This window comes from Chenopodium quinoa, unplaced genomic scaffold, assembly GCF_001683475.1.
Source record: "Chenopodium quinoa cultivar QQ74 unplaced genomic scaffold, ASM168347v1, whole genome shotgun sequence".
In the NCBI taxonomy this organism is placed as follows: Eukaryota; Viridiplantae; Streptophyta; class Magnoliopsida; order Caryophyllales; family Amaranthaceae; genus Chenopodium; species Chenopodium quinoa.
The window spans coordinates 462,800-485,627 of record NW_018743919.1 but is presented as its reverse complement, the minus strand read 5'-3'; the positions used below and the strand labels follow the sequence as shown (position 1 = coordinate 485,627).

Below are 22,828 nucleotides of genomic sequence, written 5' to 3'. Positions count from 1 at the left end.
ATTGATTACGCATTTTTACCTTAATTTAACTGTTCAATATGGACTAAGTTCTTATATATCACCAATATGGACTAAGTTCTTAATTTAAGCCCATGACTTGATAAAATCTAGAATAATCCTAACAACGTAACCCAAACTGTCTATTTAACCAATTCAGCATGGTTTGAATCAACATATTACAAAAATGCATCCAAAAAAAAAGTCTTCCAATCTGAAGTCAAGGTAGTAATACAATATTAAAAGAAATTTTGATGTAATTGTAAGAATAGCAACGTACTCCATATAATATTTGACTTTATGATCTAAACATTGATATTTTTGACTTTTTGACCATGCATGAAATTGAAACAAGTAATACTTTTTTATATTCTAAATATAATAGGCTAATGGATGACGAACAAAAGAATAGTAGCTGAAAATCTTAGTCTTCAACTTACATGTATAAAATAAGATTTAATTGTGGTCTCAATTGGTATTCAAATTAAATACTACCAGTACAATATTAAAAATAGAGTAGTTTTAGACCAGGAAAACCCCCCTTGTCTTGTGTGAATGGTCATTAGAGTTATTTAAGAAAACCATCCATTTCTTATTCTTTTCGCCTTCATAGCTACTTCCTTTGGGCAAATTCAAGAGAGTTTCTTCACAACGGCCACGAATGGAAGACCGTGAATTTCCAAAAGCCTTAATCAAAATTCTAATAAAAAAGATGAGCTAAGCAATACATGTCATAATATGTCGTCCATCTGGCTTTTAATCTCAGTATCATCCTATAAGAGCAAGTCTTATGTGAGGTCGTCACACACTAATATGGTGTAAAGTATAAGATTTATAATCATGGAAGCTCAAGTATATAAAGTTATGATAAATTATGACAAATAATCAGGATATCAGTTATATGAGCGAGACTTCTAGCTAAAAAAACTAAAGTAGAGGTCAGCACCTAAACAACTATGCCTATTGTGCTATAGCATAGGAATAAGCCAAGGCGGATAGACAGCTTCATTAGTTTGCAACATATATTAATATAAGTACGACATACGAGAATGATCAAATTATGCATAATCAATAGCAAATTCAAGCACAAACAAATTTGAACTTAATAGCATAAAAATGAATTAAACTTCATACAAACTTACATTGCGAAAAGAAACAATAGGCCAAACATTTCTGGTGTGATTCGTGTTCATCATGCACTTTTACATCTTCTGCTTATCTTTGCTCAAATGAAGAATTTCCCCCAACTTTAAAATACTCGAAGTCATGGCTCTTACATCCGCACTAATCATGCCAGTTTAGAGATAGTTCAGGTCATATAACATGATCAGGGATTAATATTTGATAATGTAGCTTCACAAATGATCTTCCAATATGCTGAATCAATGCAGTGCGATCAAAGTGCTCGACTGCTCGTAAATTTCTTAACTGGGACTAGTTTGACAATGATATAGTAACCTGTGAAATGATCAAAGTCAAGGTAGTAATACATCAGTCTCATCAAGCTCGAGGAATGTTGATACTCACTGCACCTCCAGACATCCTTAGCCAATTTATACTCCTTTAAATCACGAACTCGATGGCTAATACCACAACGCGTAGGGAGGGCGTTGTGACAGGCCCGCCAACCAAACAACTTAATTCTCGGCAGAACTTGTAGCTGAAGAAGAGCCCTGTATGCAGATTTTACAGAATATTCACCATTCTTCTCAAGGTCCCAGCAAATCGTGTCACAAGAGAGCCTCTCAGTAATTGGGATGCTTAGTACTCAGTCACGCTCAAATGGGAGAAAATATTGTGTCACCAAATCAGCATTCCAACTGCTACTAGCATAATCAATTAAAGCATTCACCTTCATCTCCGTGTCCGCTTTGCCCCTAGGAGATATGATCAAACGAGACTGAGTCCCCGGCACCCAAAGATCACTCCAAACCTGAATATTACTCTTAATGAGAGGATTATATTCAATTGTTATAATTTATATTTATAGATTATTGAAGATATTATTAGTCAAAGTTTTGCCTCGACTTGTATGTCATGTCACTATAAAAATAAAAAAAAAAAAAAAAAAAAAAGGGTGTATATTTTTGTGAGTTGTAGGAGTAGCATAGCCACATAGCGTACTTGTTGTATGGGACCCTACTGTGAGTGTGCAGTGTTCATTATACTGCTATACAGGAACTGCTTGTATACATGATATTGATAAGCAATACTTGTATAAAGAGTTGCAATCGCATATAAACAATGACAGAAAAGTTTTACTGTCAATAACTTTTGCAAAACTAATTACTATATGACTGGGCAGTAATCAGAGCATACACGACTCGCTGCTCCAGTGCCCCAAACTGCAGTCAACGACCACTTAAGATAGTAATCGAAGCATGGTCAACAGAACAATATACATGAGCGTTTTGTTGGGGTTCATTATGAGAAGCAATCCTTCTTTGTGTAAACCCAGGTTGAGTTGGATGAGGAAGATCTGTGACCTGACTCTCAATCATCGAAATAACCATGGAAACGCTCGGTCTATCTTCAGGAACTTCTTGCACACATAGAAGTCCTAGTTGTATGCACTTCAAAATCTCTGCATGGCGGGTAGATTCTGAATTTTCTGATATTGTTGGATCAATCAATGACAAAATATTGTCCTCATTCCACAATTTCCATGCCTAAAACCATAAAAAGCATTAGTTTAGATGGTAAATACGCAGCCTTTCATATGGAGGCAAGCCGCAAGCAGAGAAATCTTGGTAATAGGTACCCGAAATATAGCTATGGAATGTTATTAGATATCTTACATGACCTAAGAGGCTCAAGCAGTCCTCAACCTTGAAGCTACTGTTCCTTCTTCCACTTAAAACCTCCAGTAGTAGCACCCCAAAGCTGAATACATCTGACTTTTCTGAAAACCGGCCTTCCATTGCATACTCTGGAGACATATAACCACTGCATATAAAGCAAAAGAATGTAGGAGTACATGAATTAGCTCTGTACCCAATTAAAAAGTTAAAAATAGGTTGTACGAACTAGAACTCACTAGGTGCCAACAATCCTGTTGGTATCGCCTTGGTCTTGGTTGCCTCCAAATATCCTTGCCATGCCAAAGTCTGATATTTTGGGATTGAGATTGCCATCCAACAATATGTTGCTTGCTTTAAGATCCCTGTGAATAATCCTTAATCTAGAATCTCGATGAAGGTAAAGAAGTCCTCGGCATATGCCAAGGATGATGTTCAATCGCTTCTCCCAGTCCAGAATCTTCTGATATGTTGGATCTGAGATTTAACAATTGTGGCATTAGCCACACTAAGATAACAAAATACCAAATAGGATTTTGTTCTAATAAATATAAGCACAAATTACCAAAGAGAAGTGCATCCAAACTCTTATTAGGCATTAATTCGTACACCAGCATTTTTTCTTCTCCTTCAACACAGCACCCCAGCAGCTTGACAAGATTTCTGTGCTGAAGTTTTGAAATAACCAACACTTCTGTCATAAACTCCTCGAGTCCTTGCCCAGATGCTTTTGAAAGTCTTTTGACCGCTATCTCCTGTCCATCTTCAAATTTTCCCTGAAAATAACCATTATATCTTCAAGTTCAGCCGTTAAGGTCCCGACTCACACAATGAAAAAAAAAAAAAAAAAAGCTGCATGTGTTTTCTCTTCAGTGCATTTACCTTGTATACGGTGCCAAAACCACCTCGCCCAAGCTTGTTACTATCCTGAAAATTGTCTGTCGCAATTGCCAACTTTTTCAATCCAAACACTGGTAAATCTCCAACTTCAGCTTTACTAGTTCTGCCTTTTGACATAAAGTTTTGCAATAACGTCTCCTTGTTTGTAATTCTCATTACTCCTACAACAAAATTGTCCTATCAGAAAATACAGCCTAAAAACAATGCTTCCAAGTAGCCATATCACCCATATGAACTATGAAGTATAAGTGAGTGAGGAAAAAAAAAGAGAGAGAGAACTCACCATTTCTTTGACACATCCACCTCCATACACAGTACATGATGACAGCAGCCGTAGTTATTCCAATAATAACCATCACTAAAAGAATAATTTTCCTTTTTCTAGTTTTACCTTGCTGAGGTTGTTGCTTCTGCTGATTAGTTTTACCTGAAAACAGAACAAAATGATCAATTATTTAGTAATTCAAATCTCATGTACACCCCGGAAAATGAGGAGAGGAAAAGCATGAGAATCAATATAAAATGCCCAACTGGTGATGATGCAAGCCTGCAATACAAGTCTATGAGAGTAACACAAAGGGAAAGAGGTTAAGAAACGGAGATGCACCTAATTCTGAATAAGCCAAGCGAAGGGAAAGATCCATGCCCTGATTAAATAAATTATTTGTGTCAATTAAGCTGCCATTCCAGATCATACACCCAATACTTGAAAAATAAGAATAAGCATTACATGAACACTTTCCTAAGCACTGACTCCTACAATCATCTTCTCCATTTGCAGAAAACCACTCAGCATTATCTGGTACTTTCACATTTCTCAACTTCCAAAACACATCTGCTCTGTCTCCTTTAGTCTCACACAACAGTGAAGTTCTCCGAACACAACCATCCGTCCAATTTCCTTTGCTCCATTCTTCATAGTTTTTCGGCACAAAGCCTTTCAAGCAACCACATATTAGTGAATTTGTTGAGTTACAAATCCCAAATGCTCCACACTTTCCATAAATATTACAGTCAAACTCTTGAGCACTCCATATAACTTCCCACTTTCTACTGCCTGTATTCCATTCTTTCTGGACAAGACTTCCATCATAATTCACAACAAAGTGTTGTTGAGTTGACTGGTCCCCCGAAGGATATCCAAAGTATGTTGTTCCATCGTTGTCAGTTAAAATGCTAAGAACTGAACCTTTTGCAAGGAATATATTTCCATTCCACGGGCTATTTCTCCAATTAGGATGATCATCATTCCATAGAAAAACTTGAGGAGGAACAAGAGTGTTAATACCAACAATGAATTTACCACTGGATGGATCTGAAGGGCTCTTCCATGATTGAAATAGGTCTTGGTTGTTCCTCACACTATCAGGAATGGTAAATTTCATTAGTGGCAAAAATGAATCCGTGGGATGCTCAAAACTCTGCCAGAAAATGAGCTTACCAGCATTCGAGCGCAGGACAAGGTTTCCTGTGTCTAGAAGCTCAACAACTAAATTATTCTCCTGTTGAGATACATTTGATGACCAAAGCACCTCATTTTTCCCATCCAAAAGTTGAAGATTTCCATCTTCTGATATTTTGAACACCCCAGAGGAATCATTAATTGGGTTTTCCCTGTTGGCTACCCATACCACTTCCAGCTTGTCAGACTCCTGATTACTATACCATATCCCAACATAACGATTCGTCGTGTTAATGGGGCTAAAAAAACCAAACTTGAATGTGTCATCACTAGACTCTATTGTTTCAGGATCTCTAAGAAACTGAGTGGTTGTAATATTGTTTCGAGCAATACCAAACTCAAAGAGAGAAATAAAATAGAGAAACAAAACAAACATGTGCATAAAAGCCATAATTTTCACTGAGGATTTTCTCCTATGATAATATCTTTAAAAAAACGAAAAAATAAAAAATTCAGACGCCTTGCATATGTGTTTTATGATTAAAACATCCATCCAATCAACCAAGACTCTGTTCGTTCTCATAAAGTTAGTCAATGCTAATTAGTGGCTCAGTTTTTGCCTTGTAGCATGTATTAGAGATTTAGAGCAACTTGTCAGCTTTGTCTATAATCTTTGAGAACCCAATTTTGAATTTTATTTTGGTGCTTTCCCATTCATTCTAATCAGGCAAAAGCTTGTGTTAGAATTTCAGGCTTAGACAATTGAATGTTAGAAATGTACCTTAAGTGCTGCACCAATAATCACTATGACTGTGGTGATGATTACTTTCCACTTCGGAAAATCAAACTTGACAAAAATCACCTAGAATAGGACTTTTGTTAGAAACTTCCTATTTAACACTTTTTTTGAAAGAAGACGCCTTAGTTTGGATTCCAGTTTTGACTTCCTCTTCAAGTGCTACCCACCCACGTGCATGGCATGTGACCACTAACAAAACACTCATTTCAAGTTTTCAACCAACAACACAACCTTATTTAAAAGTTATGTCCTTCCGTTTACTAGTGTCACTTAGTAGACAAAGGAACATTAGCATGCATGATCAATCTTACAAAGCCAATGAGTAAAAACATTAAGAAGAACATAAAAAAAACTGATCATTAATAAGAGTTAGCACTTAAGCTATTTAATAAGGAAAAAAAAAATGATCATTAATAAGAGCTAGCAGAACATAAAAAATAAAACAAAAGGGGATAAAGACATTAAGAAAATCACCTAGTTCTGAATGTGCAAGCCGAATGAAAATATCAGGACCAACAGGAGCGAAATTCTGTATGTCAATCAAGCTTTCATTCCAGATCATACACCCAAAACCTAAAGTATAAGCATAAGCTAAACAAGAGCAATTTCCTAGGCACTTTCTCCTGCAATCCTCTTCATCATATGATTCCAACCATTCGGCATTATCTGGCACTTTAACGTTCCTTAACCTTGAAAACCCATCATCTTCCCCTCCTATATTCGCACATTGCAGAGGTGTTCTCCGAACACATCCACTACTCCAATTCCCTGCACTCCATTCTTGGTCATTCCTTGGCTCAAAGCCCCTCAAGAAACTACAGATTGGCAAACTATTCGGATTACAACTCCCAAATTCTCCACACTTTCCATATTTATCACATTCAGATTCTAGGGAACTCCATTCAATTTTCCAATCCCTTTTATCGTCTTGCCAATCTTTTTCTAACAAATTACCATCATAAGTAAGTACATAGTATTTCGTCAGTCTTTTGGTTGTGGAAGAAACTGATATGCTAGCTGTGCCTTTATTGTCATTTTCAAGACTAAATCCATCAACCTGTGCAAAATAGTACATAGCTCGTATCCCCATCAACACTTGACCGTTCCAAGGTCCTGAGCGCCAATAAGGACGGACATCATCCCAGATGAAAACTTCATAAAGCCTACGGTGATTAATACCAACTGTAAACCGTCCATCTGATGGATCAGAAGCGCTCTTCCAAGATGTAACAAGCGGTGATATGGTTGAATTCTCATCAAAATACATATACATATTTTGCAACATTGAGTCTGTAGGATGGTCAAAACTCTGCCAGATGATATTCCCGCTAGAAGATAAAACTAAGTTTCCAGAATCCAGAAGTTGAGCAACAGAAGAATTAACCTTATTATCACCTGATATGTTTGGTGACCATATACTTTTGTTTTTTCCATCCAATAGTTGAAGATTTCCATCTCCGGAAATTTTAAGCACCCCTGAAAAATCACTAAGAGGGTTATTTCTGTTCGCTACCCATACCACTTTTAATTGTTTAGCAACCTCCTTAGTATACCAGATTCCAACATAGCGATATGTTGAGTTAATGGGGCTGAAAAACCCACACTTGAAAATGGCATTACTAGACTCTAGAGTGTCCTGGTCTCTAAGAGATTGAGTGGTTGTAATATCTCGTCGAGCTGAACCAAACTCATAGACCCAAAACCAAGAGAGAAAGAGCACGAGGATATGGACATTACTCATAATATTTAGTAGAGAGGACAAACAATCAGGAACCTTTGCTTATGCCTTGATACCTTTTTGAGCCTGAACTTTGGTCTTCCCTTTGTAATTGGGGGCTCAGTTTTTGCATTGCAAATTCCTGTTTTTCTAATTTTGTTTCATTGTTGACTGACTAACCTTACCAGTTACCACTAGAAGTTTCGTAAGCTAATAACTTCTCCCACTGAGGCAAAAACCATATTAGAGACGCCCTTTTCAATACTCAGCACTATGCTTACTATTTTCCTTTTACAAAGTTGGCCATTATGCACAGCCTTCCAGTCATAGTCAAATATATAGAATCAGAAGCTTCATATCCTTTAAACTTTATTCATTTATTAATATTATAAAGCATTGTATCCATGCCCAATGGAAATAATGCAATATACTTCTTTTGTTTATACTTAATTGACACAATTCTATTATCCTATTTGTCAATGCACAAATCCAACCATCGATACCTTTTATGATTGACAAACAAAAATTATAAACATCTGATATTATATATTTGAGACAAATATAACAATATCTCATTTGACTATTGACAATATTTTCAGTATGTACTGATGAGTCCTTAGTCTAATGGCAAAGACACGGGGCTTATGTATAATAGATTGCAGGTTCAAATCCTCCTCCCCCCTTTGTAATATGTAATGTCCTAGTGGCTCAATTGCACCCAAAAAAATGTATCTTAAATATGGCACATACACAATCGAATGATAGTATGTGAAAAATGCTAGAGTCGAACTGTATTAACTAAAAAAAATTGAGCAGTACACAACTTTGTGGACAATAATTACAAAATTAAGGAAACCTTTTCAAAATATGTTGGATCTGAGTTTTAAAGATTGTTACATTAATCACATAAAGAAGAAGACTAATGACCAAAGATCATCTTACCATGTAGGATAATGTGCTTCAGAATATGTGTACAATATATATTTATACAACAGCATTTTCTCTTCTCCTTCTATACAGCACCACAGTCTGCAGCAGCTTGACAAGATTTCATGATGAAGTTTTCAGAATATCAACAATTTAACACTTCAGTCATGAACTCTTGAGTCCTTGACTAGATGTTTCCGAAAGTTTTTTAATCGCTACCTCTTGTTCATATTCTGTTTTTCCTGCATAAACATAACTTCAGAGCTCCAGTTACAGCCTTGCTGGTAATCAGCTCGCCCAACACCTTCCCCCGCCCTCCCCCCCCCCCCCTCCTTTTTCTAAAAAAAAAAACCCCACATACAAAAAAGAAAATAGGAAAAAAAGTCTTCGCAATTACCTTCACTGCGCCAAGACCACCTTGCCCAAGCTTGTTAATATCCTGAAAGTGGTCTATCAACAATTGCCAACTAAAAAATCCAAACACTAGTAAATCACCAACTTCAACTTTACTGGTTCTGAATTTAGTCATTGAGTTTTGCAATGGTCTCCATTCTTGTAACTCTTGTTACACCTACAGCATCATCTTATCAGAAAACTTAGCCAATAAATTATGTTGATTCTGTTGCGTAACAAGCAATACAATGAATCAAAAAAGGGATGGAAATCACCATTTCCTTGACATGTCCACCTCCATGCACAATATATGATGAGATTGATTATGGCAACTGTAGCTATTTTTAAGAAAACAATAACTATCACTATAAATACTATTTTTGTTTTGCTAGCTTTACCTTGCTTGCTAGAATACCTTATCACAACTGGTAATACATCAGATGTCAGCAAGTGTTATCACTAGTCACAATATATACTTTAGGTTACCACTCTCTGCTCAAAACTGCTAGTCAGCGACCACCAATGGAACTAATTGAAACACCATTAACTGAAAAACATTCACGGCCATTGTGTTGGGCTTCGTTCAAAGAAACAATTCTTCTTAATGTAAAGCCAGGTTGTGTTGGACGAGGAAGCTCTATTACTGCACTCTCTATCATGGAAACAACCATGGTAATGCTTGGTCTATCTTCAGGAAATTCTTGCACAGACAATAGTCCTACTTGTATGCACCTCAAGATCTCTAACTGGAAGGTGGACTCTGAAATTGTTGGATCAACCAATGACAATATATCATCCTCATTCCATAATTTCCATGCCTAAAACCATAGAAACAATAAAGATTAACAATCAATATGCACAATATTTACAGATGAGAACAAAGCAGGGTAACCCAGGTCATTACAACGGATATTTTGAATCCCACAATATATGAATGAAACAATGAAAAAAAACTAAATGTGAGTAAAGAAGATTCTTAAGGTTCCCAAGGAGAGAGCAGCTTAGCACGTGACAAGCTGTATCCCCAATTTTTTAAAAATATTAGCAATGTGTATGTAATTACCAGGAAGTGGGGGTAGTTTATTTACTTTTAAACAACAAAATTAAAGACTCGTGTCCATTAATAAAGGTGAAAGTTAAAACTAGATTATTTGACATTGATGTTGAATCGACAGTATAGAATATCTTACGTGACTTAAGAGGTTCCATGTATCCTCGTCAGTAAAGCTATTGTTCCTTCTTCCACTTACAATCTCTAGTAGCAGCACCCCAAAGCTGAACACATCTGACTTCTCTGAGAATCGGCCTTCCATTGCATACTCTGGAGACATATAGCCACTGTATTCCGAGCAGAAAAGAAATTAAGAAAAAGATGCATTAGTCCGATGATCAGTAAAAAGGTTCAAATTTTATTTAGTTTATAGTAACAATAAACATGGGCAGGAACTCACTAGGTGCCTACAATCCTTTGGGTGTCACCTTGGTCTTGATTGCTTTCAAAAATCCTTGCCATCCCAAAGTCAGATATCTTGGGATTAAAATTGACATCCAATAAAATGTTGCTTGCTTTTAGATCTCTATGAATAATCCTTAATCTAGAATCTCTATGAAGGTAAAGGAGACCTTTACATATCCCTTTGATTATCTTGAAGCGCTTCAACCAGTCCAAATGTTCCCGATTTGAGAGATCTGAGTATTGAAAATACACAGAACAGTACATCTATTGCCATTAGAACTAAAAGTTGATTAAAACATTGGATAAATTTGTCTAAGATACTCAAAAGTTATGGTTCAAACCAAAGAGGAAAGCATCCAAACTCTTATTTGGCATGTATTCATAAACCAGTAGTTTCTCTTCTCCTTCTACACAGCAGCCCAACAATCTGACAAGATTTCTGTGTTGAAGTTTCGAGATTACAACCACTTCATTCATAAATTCTTGTGGGCCTTGCATAGATTCTGTAGAGAGTCTTTTCACAGCTATCTCTTGTCCATCTTCCAGAATTCCCTATAAAAGGTCATCATCTAATCTTCATACCAATGTTCTCTCTACAGATATATTTACAACATAATTGTTTACAGTAAAAGTAATAAAATACCTTGTACACCAGACCAAATCCACCTCGACCTAGCTTGTTGTTTTCAGAAAAGCTGCTAGTTGCAGCTATCAACTCTTTGAATTTAAACAAAGGTAAATCATGGTAACCATTATGACTTATTCCAGCCCCGACCCTGTAATATTTCCATTTTGCTTCATTGTTTGTTGATGTCTTCCCTGTTAAAGCAATAACATTATAAATCAATGTTGCTAGACAAAAAATTGTAGACTACAAAAACAGTTGGTGAAAGGGCAGAAGATGTCACCATATCGTTGATCCATCCACCTCCATAAACAGTATAGGAATATGGCTAGCGTAGAAGTACCCATAATCACTATGACTGCAATAATTACTTTCTGTTTCCTGTTGTCACCTACTTAAAGCAAAAGGGCACACATAATTAACCATATAAACTCATTTAGATACATTCCACTTATCTCAGCATTGTAAAATAAATCAATTTTATTACTCTTGAACAATTGGTTTTTCAATAAACTATGTATCACATAGGAGCAAGCAGAACACGAAAAACTATCAGATAAAGGGAAATGGTCACCTAGTTCTGAATGAGCCAATCGAATGAAAAGATCAACACCAACAGGGGAGAAATCCTGTATGTCAATCAAGCTTCCATTCCAGATCATACACCCAAAACCCAAATAATAAGCATAAGATGAGCACAAACAATTCTTTAGGCACAGTCTTCTGCAATTCTGTTCATCATCTGAAAGCAACCACTCAGCATTGTCTGGCACTTTCATATTCCTTAACCTCAAAAACCCATCTTCTTCCCCTCCTATCGTACCACACTGCAATTGTGTTCTTCGAACACACCCACTAATCCAATTCCCTGCACTCCATTCTTCGTGATTTCTTGGTTCAAAGCCCTTCAAGCAGCTACAAATTGGTGAACGACGTAAATTGCAGCTCCCAAATTTTCCACACTTTCCATATATATCACACTCAGTCTCAGATTCTAGGGTGTGCCATAACATTTTCCAATCACCTTTACCATCTTTCCAATCTTTTTGTAGAACCACACCATCATGAGTTAATACATAGTGTTGCGTAACTTTATCATTCATAGAAGAAAATGATAAGCTAATTGTGCCTTCATTGTCATCTTCAAAATGAAATCCTTTAACTGGTGCCAAGTAATACATAGACCGTACTCCAATAAACACATGACCATCCCAAGGGCCTGATCGCCAATAAGGGCGGTCACCATCCCAGATGAAAATTTCAGTAAGCTTGCTATTAATACCAGCAGTGAAACGTCCAGTTGATGGATCTGAAGCACTCTTCCAAGACGAAAGCAGTGACCTTGTCTTTGTCTTCTCATCAACGGTTAGCTTCATAAGTGGCAACATCGAGTTTAAAGGATGGTCAAAACTCTGCCAGATGATATCCCCAGTGGCATTTGAGAGTAAAACAAGGTTCCCAGTATCCAAAAGCTGAGCAGCAGAAGCATTTACTGCATTATCTATTATCTTTGATGACCAAATACTCTTGTTATGTCCATCCAAAAGCTGAAGATTTCCATCCCTAGATATCTTAAGCACCCCTGAAGAATCACTCAGTGGGTTTTCCCTGTTGGCTACCCATACCAAATTCCAACATAGCGATTCGTTGAGTTAACAGTGCTGAAAAATCCTAGCTTGAAATAACCTCTACTAGACTTCAGTGTTTCTGAATCTCTAAGAAATTGAGTAGCTGTAATATCTCCTTGAGCGGAACCAAATTGCTCAAAGACCCAAAACCAAGAGAACAAGAGCACAAGGGTGTGGACATAAGCCATGATATCAAGTAGAAAGCAATCAACTTTCAGAGGGTAGAATATTTGGAGCTTTTTTTATGCCTTACTTAATTTAAGATAACACCCAAAATTTTGGTCTTTCCTCAATAAAAGTCTAATCTAATTGAAGCAACTATGAACTCTTTCTTAAGAAGCAAAGTTTACAGTCTTCGTGTCACACTAGTATTGTTTTCAAATTTTCTCTATGGTTTATTTTAAGTTGATGACTTTTCAAATAATTGGACTTCCTTCATTTTTTTTATTGATGTTGCACAAATCTCAGTGAGGCAAATCAACAAACAGTTGGCGTGCATACAAAAAATACACAAATTTAATTACTTGCCTTATTTGAGTACTATGTTCTTATTTTCTGGGTTGCCCATTTTGAATCTCTTGCACGTTGCTTGCAATTGTCCCAGTAGAAAGTTTGCAGCATATGGTGGTGATCTGCATTTCAATCATACGTGATTTAGAGGAACAAGCAGCAACAACAACAACAACAACAACAACAACAACAACAACACAAAAAAAAAAAAAAAAAAAAAAAAAAAAAAAAAAAAACGAAAATCAACTATGTTTCTTGATGAGAGTTGCATTATTCCTGAGCCAAAAGTTCCAGAACCAAAAGATTTCGTGTAATGTAGCAATGTAAATGAAGAGCAAACTAAATTCATCAAAGGGGTTTTTGAGCTCTTGGTCTCTTTTCTGATTTTGCAAAATGATCACTATGAATTAGAAGATTCTTCTATGTAAGTTGCTTTCTCTTTTTATGTTTTTTCTTGGTTTTTTGAAAGCAAAATACAAAAGTTAGGTAAGTTTTCTGAAGAAATTAAATTAGAAATTAGAGAAATTAAACGAGAATTAAGTCCTTACTAGGTATCTACGTCTGGATCAATGCTTAGATATTGTATTTCAATTTGATAGCCTAATAGCGCAACATAATTTGCTACTCGATTGGCTTCTCAATACACATGGTTGGAAAAACTGTGCTTGCTTGATCGATAAAATTGTCAAGGGATTAGCTCGCCTAACTCTCCTTATTCGGGTATTACAAGATTCATTATTTATGTTTATTTGGTAATAAAATGTGTTCAATAGAGGACCATTGTCACAAGCGGATCCCCCACACTTGTCAAAAAATAATATTTGCAAAAAAGGTGATTGGTAATGATATGTAGATGCCGTGTTAAAATAGAGTGATTAAAAGAAATTCCGCCTCCTCCCCACGTCTTAGTTCAAAATCAATCCATGTAATGTAAAGTGCAGAATATTTGGCACATAATCCACAAAAGGAAGTCATGCTTACAACAGTTTCATGTATGATTAACAATTAAGAAGTCAAAGAGAAGCAACGAGGAACTGAAAGCTGGCAATGTCTATATCTCCAAATTCATACTTCGTATGATCTCTGACAAGAATTATTTCCTGTCAGAAATATGGTCACTGAATACAAATGACAACATACACCACGCAGCTGCCCAAAACAGCAGTTATCGACCACTTAAGGCAGTAATAGAAACAGGGTTAACAGAACCATTTTCATGATCATTTAGTTGAGCTTTATAAAAAGAAGCATCTCTTCTTTGTGTAAAGCCAGGTTGAGATGGACAAGGTAGATCAGTAACCTCACTCTCAATCATCGAAAGAACCATAGAAACACTCGGTCTATCATCAGGAAACTCTTGCACGCATAGTAGTCCTAGTTGTACACACTTCAAAATTTCTGCATGGAAAGTTAATTCTGAAATTGCTGGATCAATCAGTGACAGAATATTGCCATCATTCCACAATTCCCATGCCTAAAACGTAAAAGCAATTAGGTTAGATGTTTAGTACACTTTACATAACCGTTCACTTAGAGATGAAGAGAGCAAAGTTCGTAGAACTAAACTAAACTAATTGTACAGAGATTTTATGCAATTTCCAGCATGAGTGGTTACCAGACCCATATGGACTATATGGTTAGGCCATTTTATAGGTTGTAGCAGCCTAAATATATAGTCAGGCCATTATATGGGTTGTAGCAGCCTGAATATATAGTGCATGATAGATCCTACAGTTTTTTCCCCGCTCCCAGACAAACTTATGAAGCTTGGGCAAACTTTTTTTATAAAATAATGAACCCTACCCATAATCAGCTCTTATCATGATAATAGATACTCAGAATAATGCGACAACATCTAATCATCCATCAATCATGTCTACGCTACACCAATAACACCATTAGACATCAATGTAGCTATGCACATATATTAAAACATCTTACATGACTTAAGAGGTTCAAGGAGTCCTCTTCCTTGAAGCAATTGTTCCTTCTCCCACTTACAATCTCTAGTAACAGTACCCCAAGGCTAAACACATCCGACTTCTCTGAAAAACGACCTTCCATAGCATACTCAGGAGACATATAACCACTGCATTTAAAGAAAAAGAGTTTAGCATTGCATGGATAGCTCTGTGCAAATTTAAATGTTAGATTATCTTCTTTTTTCAAAAAGTTTATGTATGAGCAGGAACTCACTAGGTGCCAACAATCCTTTTGGTGTCACCTTGGTCTTGGTTACCTCCAAATATCCTTGCCATGCCAAAGTCTGATATCTTAGGATTGAGATTGCCATCCAGCAAAATGTTGCTTGCTTTAAGATCCCTGTGAATAATCCTTAATCTAGAATCTCGATGAAGGTAAAGAAGTCCTCGGCATATGCCTAGGATAACGTTGAATCGCGTTTTCCAGTCCAGAATCTTCTGATATGTTTGGTCTGAGATTTAAAGATTGTGGCATTAACCACACTTAGAAAGAAGATCATTTACCAAGATCATCCTGCCAGTAGAATAATTATCTTAAGAACGTATGCACAATTTACCAAAGAGAAGTGCATCCAGGCTCTTATTTGGCATGTATTCATACACCAGCATTTTTTCTTCTCCTTCTATACAGCAGCCAAGCAGCTTGACAAGATTTCTGTGTTGAAGTTTTGAGACAACCAACACTTCAGTCATGAACTCTTTAAGTCCTTGCCCAGATGCTTTTGAAAGTCTTTTAACTGCTATCTCCTGTCCATCATCTAATTTTCCCTGCAAATAAACATTTCAGATTTTCAATTTATGGTAATCACTCACTCACCCCACACAAAAAATAGGAAGAAAAAAAAAAAGTTTATGCAGCTACCTTGTACACAGCGCCAAAACCACCTCGCCCAAGCTTGTTAAATTCCTGAAAGTGGTCTGTCGCTATTGCCAACTTTTCCAATCCAAACACTGGTAAATCACCAACTTCAACTTCAGTAGTTCCGTCTTTACGCATGGAGTTTTGAAATAAAGTCTTCCTTACCGTAGTTCTAATAAGAGTCGTTACTCCTACAACATTGTCATGTTAGTAAATAAAGCCAGAAAATAATGTTGGAACTAGTGCAAAAGCAATATAACGTATGAGGAGCACAAATCACCATTTCTTTGACACATCCACCTCCATACACAGTATACGATAACAACAATTGTAGCCATTCCAATCGTAACCATCACTGCATGAGTTATTTTTGTTTTTCTAGCTTTACCTTGTTGCTGCTCACTAGTTTCGGCTGAAACAGAAATATATATATATTCAGCATTTCAATTATTTTAATCTAATGCACAAGAATAAAGTTGCCCAACTGATACTGCAATGCAAGCCTATGATGATAATACAAATCAGAACAGGTAAAATATCAGAAATGATCACCTATCTCTGAATGAGCCAACCGTATGAAAAGATCCACACCAACAGATGGGAATTCCTGTATGTCAATCAAAGTTTTATTCCAGACCATACACCCTAAACCAGGATAATAAGCATAAGCTAAACATGTACAATTTCCAAGGCACTGTTTCCTGCAATCACCATCATCATCTGAGTACAACCACGCGGCATTATCAGGCACTTTCATATTAGTGTACTTAAAAAACCCATCTTCTTCCCCTCCAACAGTCCCACACTGCAAAGATTTTTTTTGTATACACCCCCTACTCCAATTCCCTGCATTCCATTCTTGGCTAATCCTTGGTTCAAAGCCGTGCAAACAACTACAAATAGACAAAAGAGTTCTGTTACAACTCCCATACTCTCCACACTTTCCATAAATATCACAGTCAGATTCTAGAGACCTCCATAAACTTAGCCAATCCCCCCCATCAGCTTCCATATAATATCTCTTTAACAATAGCCCGTCATAATTCAATACATAGTGCTCCGTAACTGTTCTAGTTGTTGAAGAAAAGGATAGGTTAAGTGTGCCATCATTTTCATTTTCAATATGAAATCCATCATCTGCTGCATATTTGTACATAGCTCGTACTCCCAGAAACATATCACCATACCATGGCCCTGATCGCCAATATGGAATATCACCATCCCAGACAAAAATTTCAGGGAGACTGCGGTGATTAAAACCAGCAGTAAAACGGCCAATAGATGGATCTGAACCACTGTTCCATGACGCAATCACAGGCGTTGTAGTTGTATGATTATCTTCAAACCTTAATTTCATATGATGTAACAATGAGTTTGTAAGCTGGTCAAAACTCTGCCATACCACATTATCCCCATTAGCATCTGTAAGTAAAACAAGGTTCCCAACATCTTGAAGCTGAGCAACACATGAACTATTATTAACTTCATTTTTAGGAACAACTGCTGTTATATTTGATGACCAGATGCTCTTGTTTTGTCCATCCAAGACCTGAAGATTTCCATCCCCAGATATTATGATCACTCCTGAAGAATCATTAAGTGGGTTTTCCCTGTTGGCTATCCACATCACTTCTAATGTATCACGGACATTCTTGTTATACCAGATTCCAACGTAGCGATCCGTTGAGTTAATAAAACTGAAGAAACCAAACTTGAAACTGCCATCACTAGACTCTATTGTATCAGGGTCTCTCAGAGACTGAGTGGTTGTAATATTGTTTCGAGCGCAACCAAACTCAGAGAACAAAACCCAAGAGAGCAACAGAATAACAAAGTAGACATAATAAGCCATATATTCAGTAGTAAGGAGAAAAAAATAGAAGGGAGTGAAACATAATTAAAAAAATCTTGTATTCCTTCAAGTCTACTTCATAGAAGTATACTAATTTGTGGCTCTGTTTGCTCAGCTTCAATATTTGTAAGTTTACATAGCACCAAATAAACTTTGTAAGTTTTCATAGCACCAAGTAAACTTGTATGACTTCATGACAGAGTAAGCAAAGGAATGGACTACCCTATCACCATTCACTAGTTGCCTCACAATTTGAAAAATGGCCCACCATTAATATCGTTTTAGAAAATGAGACCTGACCTTTGTTTTGGTTTATTGGCCGACATCAAACAGAGTGGTCGACCAAACACCATCAATTTCTTATTCCAAATAATTGTAATATTACCCCCAATTAAAACCTTAATCTTAAAACAAATTGCCCCAAATTAGTTAACCTTAAGCCAGTCATGAGTAATGATTAAAAGTTGTAGGGATAATCACAAGTTACTTCCCTAACAAATTGGAAATGAAAACCTTTAAGATCTTCAATCCCTTGCTTGGACGTTCAAAGCTAAGATAACTTCCATATATTATTTTTAGGATTATTTCGGCAATTAGTTATTGTTAAGGTTTTTCCTTAGCATCATTGTTTTATGCTATCGAGAATAAAGGTCTCTTAATTCACCTTACATGGAATATGTGGAGGACAACAAAAAATGGAAAGCTAACAAGTGAAATCTTCATACATCAACTGACCTTTGGCAATACTTTCACTAAAACATAATTGGTCACGTACTTACAGTTAATCACACTCAGCAAATGCAATCAGATATATACTTGGATGAAACAGGATGCAGCTCTAACCCAAACTGTTGTCACCGACCAACTAAAGAACTAATTGAAACATTATTATTTGAATAACAATCACGGTCATTTTGCTGTGTTCCATTCCAAGAAGCAGTTCTCCTTAGTGTAAATCCAGGTTGAAATGGATGAGGAAGACCTGTAACTTCACTCTCTAACATGGAAACAACCGTGGTGATGCTTGGTCTATCCTCAGGAAATTCTTGCACAGACAGCAGTCCTACATGTATGCACCTCAGAATCTCTGCTTGCAAGGTTGATTCTGAAATTGCTGGATCAATCAATGAGAAAATGTCGTCCTCATTCCACAAATTCCATGCCTGAAACCGCAAAGACAATGAAGCCAAACAGTAAATACACATTCTTAAGCACAGAAGCAAGCAAAATAGAGTATATTCAGGTCATAGAAACAAATAAATGAAACATGTTGTAGCATCAGCCTGACATTATATCTCCAATACATACAACTATACCTTTGAACACGTAAAAATAATAAGATATCTTACATGTCCTATCAGGCCTAAAGACTCCTCATCCTTGAAGCTACTGTTTCTTCTTCCACTTACGATCTCTAGTAGCAGCACCCCAAAGCTAAACACATCTGACTTTTCTGAAAATCGACCTTCCATTGCATACTCTGGAGACATATAACCACTGCATTTTAAACAGGAGATTACAATGTATGCATTAGTTACTTCTATGCTCTAGAAAACATTTTTGAAGTAGTTACTGATAGTATATGTACAAACAGCCACTCACTAGGTGCCAACAATCCTTTTGGTATCACCTTGGTCTTGGTTTCCTCCAAATATCCTTGCCATGCCAAAGTCTGATATCTTAGGATTGAGATCATCATCCAACAAAATGTTGCTTGCTTTAAGATCTCTGTGGATAATCCTCAATCTAGAATCTCTGTGAAGGTATAGGAGACCTCTACTAATTGCTTTGATTATGTTGAAGCGATGCTTCCAGTCCAATTGCTCCCGATCAGAGGGATCTGAGTAAAATATACACAGAAGAATCATCATCAGAGTACACAGGTTCTGAAAATCACAGATCAAATTACTGAATGTTCCTCACAAGATTCTAATAAATCATAAGTTATGGTACAAACCAAAAAGGAGTGCATCCAAGCTCTTATTTGGCATGTATTCATACACCAACAATTTCTCTTCTCCTTCAACACAGCAGCCCAACAGTCTCACAAGATTTCTATGTTGAAGTTTCGAGATGACAACCACTTCATTCATGAATTCTTGTAGGCCCTGTCCTGATGCTCTTGAGAGTCTTTTTACCGCTACCACTTGTCCATCTTCAAATTTTCCCTATAAGAGTAATTTTTGTTAAAGTATCTATTCCTGCCGCATGTATTTTCACCAAATTTTAATCCAGTAAACGTTGTTGATTTACCTTGTATACTGGACCAAATCCCCCTTGTCCAAGCTTGTTGCTTTCCGAAAAGTTGTCCGTTGCAATAACCAAATTTTCAAACTTCAACAATGGTAAATCTTGAAATTCAGCATTACCTATTTTTTGCCAATTTCTATCCTTGTTCCCATCTGTCTTACCTGCAACAGAAATAACCATTTGTCAATGTGGCTATGGAATTTTTTTGTTTTTTTTTTTATTTGGACAAACTATACAAGCAGTCCAAGCAATGACAGAAGGTGTTACCATTTCGCCGATGCAACAACTTCCAAAGACAGAACAGAAAAATAAATGACACGGTTGTACCCATAATCACTATGACAGCTATAATTACTTTCCATTTACTAGTTTTATCTGCAAAACAGAACACATTGGCACACATGATCAGCCATAAAAACTCACTGAGTGATTGATAATCCACTAATAACAAAATCAATTAGAAATAACTTATTTAACCAGTCAATCCATACATTAGGTAAAAAGCAAGCAAAACATGCAATAATATCAGAGAGGGGATAGCTTTTTTTAGATGATCATCACCTAGTTCTGAATGAGCCAGCCTAATGAAAACATCAACACCAACAGGAGAGAAGTCTGTTATATCAATCAAGCTTCCACTCCAGATCATACACCCAAAACCTAAATTGTAAGCAAATGCTGAACAAGAACAATTTCCTAGGCATTGTCTCCTGCAATCATCTTCATCATCAGAATCAAGTCGCGCAGCATTATCTGGCACTTTCACATTTCTTAATTTATAAAATCCATTTGCTTCCCCTCCTTTAATCTTACACTGCAAAGGTGTTCTCCGAACACACCCATTGCTCCAATTCCCCGCACTCCACTCTTGGTGATTCCTTGGTTCAAACCCCCTCATGCAACTACAAATTGGCGAATTATTTGAGTTACAACTCCCAAATTCTCCACACTTTCCATAAACATCACACTCATATTGCAGGGACTGCCATTGAACTGTCCAAAATCCTCTATCATCTTCCCAATCTCTTCGTGAAAGCATACCATCATAAGTCAATACATAGTGTTCAGTAACCCTTTGGCTTGCCGAAGAGTATGATAGCCTAAGTATGCCTTCACTGTCAGTTTCAAGACGAAATCCAACAACCGGCGCTGAATAGAACATAGCTTGAACTCCCATAAACAAACGACCATCCCAAGGTCCTGATCGCCAATAAGGACGATCACCATCCCAGATAAAAAATTCAGGAAGCCTGCGGCGATATAAACCAGCAGTAAAGCGTCCATTTGATGGATTTGAAGCGCTCTTCCACGATGTAAGCATTGGCTTCGTGCTTATATTCCCATCTGATGTTAATACCATACTCTTCATCAATGTGTCTATAGGATGGTCAAAACTCTGCCACATGACATTCTCACTGGCATTTGACTGTAAAACAAGGTTCCCGGTATCTAAAATTTGAGCAATGTTATTCTTTACCTCATTCTTAGCAGTTGAATTTGTAGACCAAATGCTCTTGTTTTGTCCATCCAAGAGTTGAAGATTTCCATCCACAGATATCATGATCACCCCAGAAGAATCATTAAGTGGGTTTTCCTTGTTGGCTACCCATACCACTTCTAAATGATCAGCAACCTCCTTATTATACCAGATTCCAACATAGCGATTTGTCGAGTTAATGAGACCAAAAAAACCAAACCTGAAACTTAAATTACTTGAGACCAATGTTTCAGGGTCTCTAAGAGATTGAGTAGCTGTGATATTGTCTCGAGCCGACCCAAATTGCTTACAGACCCAAACCCAAGAGAGAAATAGCACAAAGGTGTGTAAATAACCCATTTGAAAAGAACATTTAACTTTTGAAAGCACAAAGCTTGCAATGTCTAAGACATTATCCCCAAAACTTTGTCTTTCTTTTCAGAAAGTCAACTGTTGTTGGAAGCTCAGTTTGTGCTTGGTAGCTAGTATGTATAAAAGGAAAGTAGCTTGTCATCTTTGACCATTGACATTACGAAAGATGCAAAGTTTGCCACGCAACATTGATATGTATTTTCAAAGTTTGACATTCCATGATTATACAATATTGCAATGCAAATACAACTCTCAGTGAGACAAAACAACAAACAGTTGGTGTACATCAGTGAACCGACAAGTGAAAATTATATGTTTATTTTTCATGTTTGATCACTTTCATCTTACACTCTGCTATCTCAGTGAGGCAAATTAACAAACAGGTGATGTGCATCAACGAACAGAAAATCCAAAACCGAAAACCGAAATACCATCTTTGGGGAATTGAATGTACTCTTATTTCTTATTTTATTTTGTTTGATCATCTGCTATAGGCAAATCAACAAACAGGTGGTGTGCATCATTTGAACAGATGAAAAAATGACATATTTTGGGAATTTAATGTACCTCTATGATTTGGTAATCTTCTACACTTTGCCTTGCCATTTGCCCATCATGAAATTGCCCATAATTCATAAATTTAACCTGATTCAGAAGCTCCATAACGTTCAGATTATCAGGATATGAATTGAATATCCAGCTTGTAAGTTGAAGATGCACGCAAAGAGAAAGATTTTCCATTGATTTTTGGGTAATTAAATTTATCATTTGTGCGTATAAAATTACAATTACCCTCGTTGATTGTTTGATTATACATACGGTAGCCAAAACCCTCATCTAGTACCCGAGTACTATTATTACTATTCGTTTTGACTTTTATAATA

At 36.7% G+C, this 22,828-nt stretch overlaps 3 protein-coding genes across 3 annotated transcripts; all 3 read right to left on the bottom strand.

The window, feature by feature from the left end:
- Nucleotides 1-1,741: 1,741 nt before the first annotated feature.
- LOC110687122 lies at nt 1,742-13,351 on the bottom strand. Its single transcript, XM_021863740.1, is given in 20 exon segments — nt 1,742-2,666; nt 2,796-2,943; nt 3,035-3,272; nt 3,361-3,571; nt 3,678-3,856; nt 3,979-4,122; nt 4,303-5,570; nt 6,550-7,485; nt 8,760-8,782; nt 8,938-9,007; nt 9,116-9,159; nt 9,349-9,358; nt 9,444-9,751; nt 10,124-10,271; nt 10,385-10,622; nt 10,731-10,941; nt 11,033-11,208; nt 11,298-11,405; nt 11,589-12,638; nt 12,641-13,351. Coding segments are annotated over 20 exon segments (6,018 nt in total). The 5' UTR covers nt 12,831-13,351; the 3' UTR covers nt 1,742-2,348.
- On the bottom strand, nt 5,923-7,823 carry LOC110687222 (G-type lectin S-receptor-like serine/threonine-protein kinase At1g11300). The gene has a single exon (XM_021863839.1). The coding sequence runs from the start codon at nt 7,635-7,637 to the stop codon at nt 6,282-6,284; it is 1,356 nt and encodes a 451-aa protein (XP_021719531.1). The 5' UTR covers nt 7,638-7,823; the 3' UTR covers nt 5,923-6,281.
- A 727-nt stretch (nt 13,352-14,078) lies between the features above and the next one.
- Nucleotides 14,079-22,500, bottom strand: LOC110687121. Its single transcript, XM_021863739.1, has 14 exons — nt 20,657-22,500; nt 20,363-20,470; nt 20,099-20,256; nt 19,803-20,013; nt 19,448-19,685; nt 19,195-19,342; nt 18,703-19,008; nt 16,546-17,884; nt 16,274-16,405; nt 15,997-16,184; nt 15,692-15,902; nt 15,349-15,586; nt 15,094-15,241; nt 14,079-14,626 (listed from the first exon to the last, which is right to left on the bottom strand). The coding sequence occupies exons 1-14, from the start codon at nt 21,930-21,932 to the stop codon at nt 14,318-14,320; spliced, it is 5,010 nt and encodes a 1,669-aa protein (XP_021719431.1). The 5' UTR covers nt 21,933-22,500; the 3' UTR covers nt 14,079-14,317.
- Nucleotides 22,501-22,828: the final 328 nt, after the last annotated feature.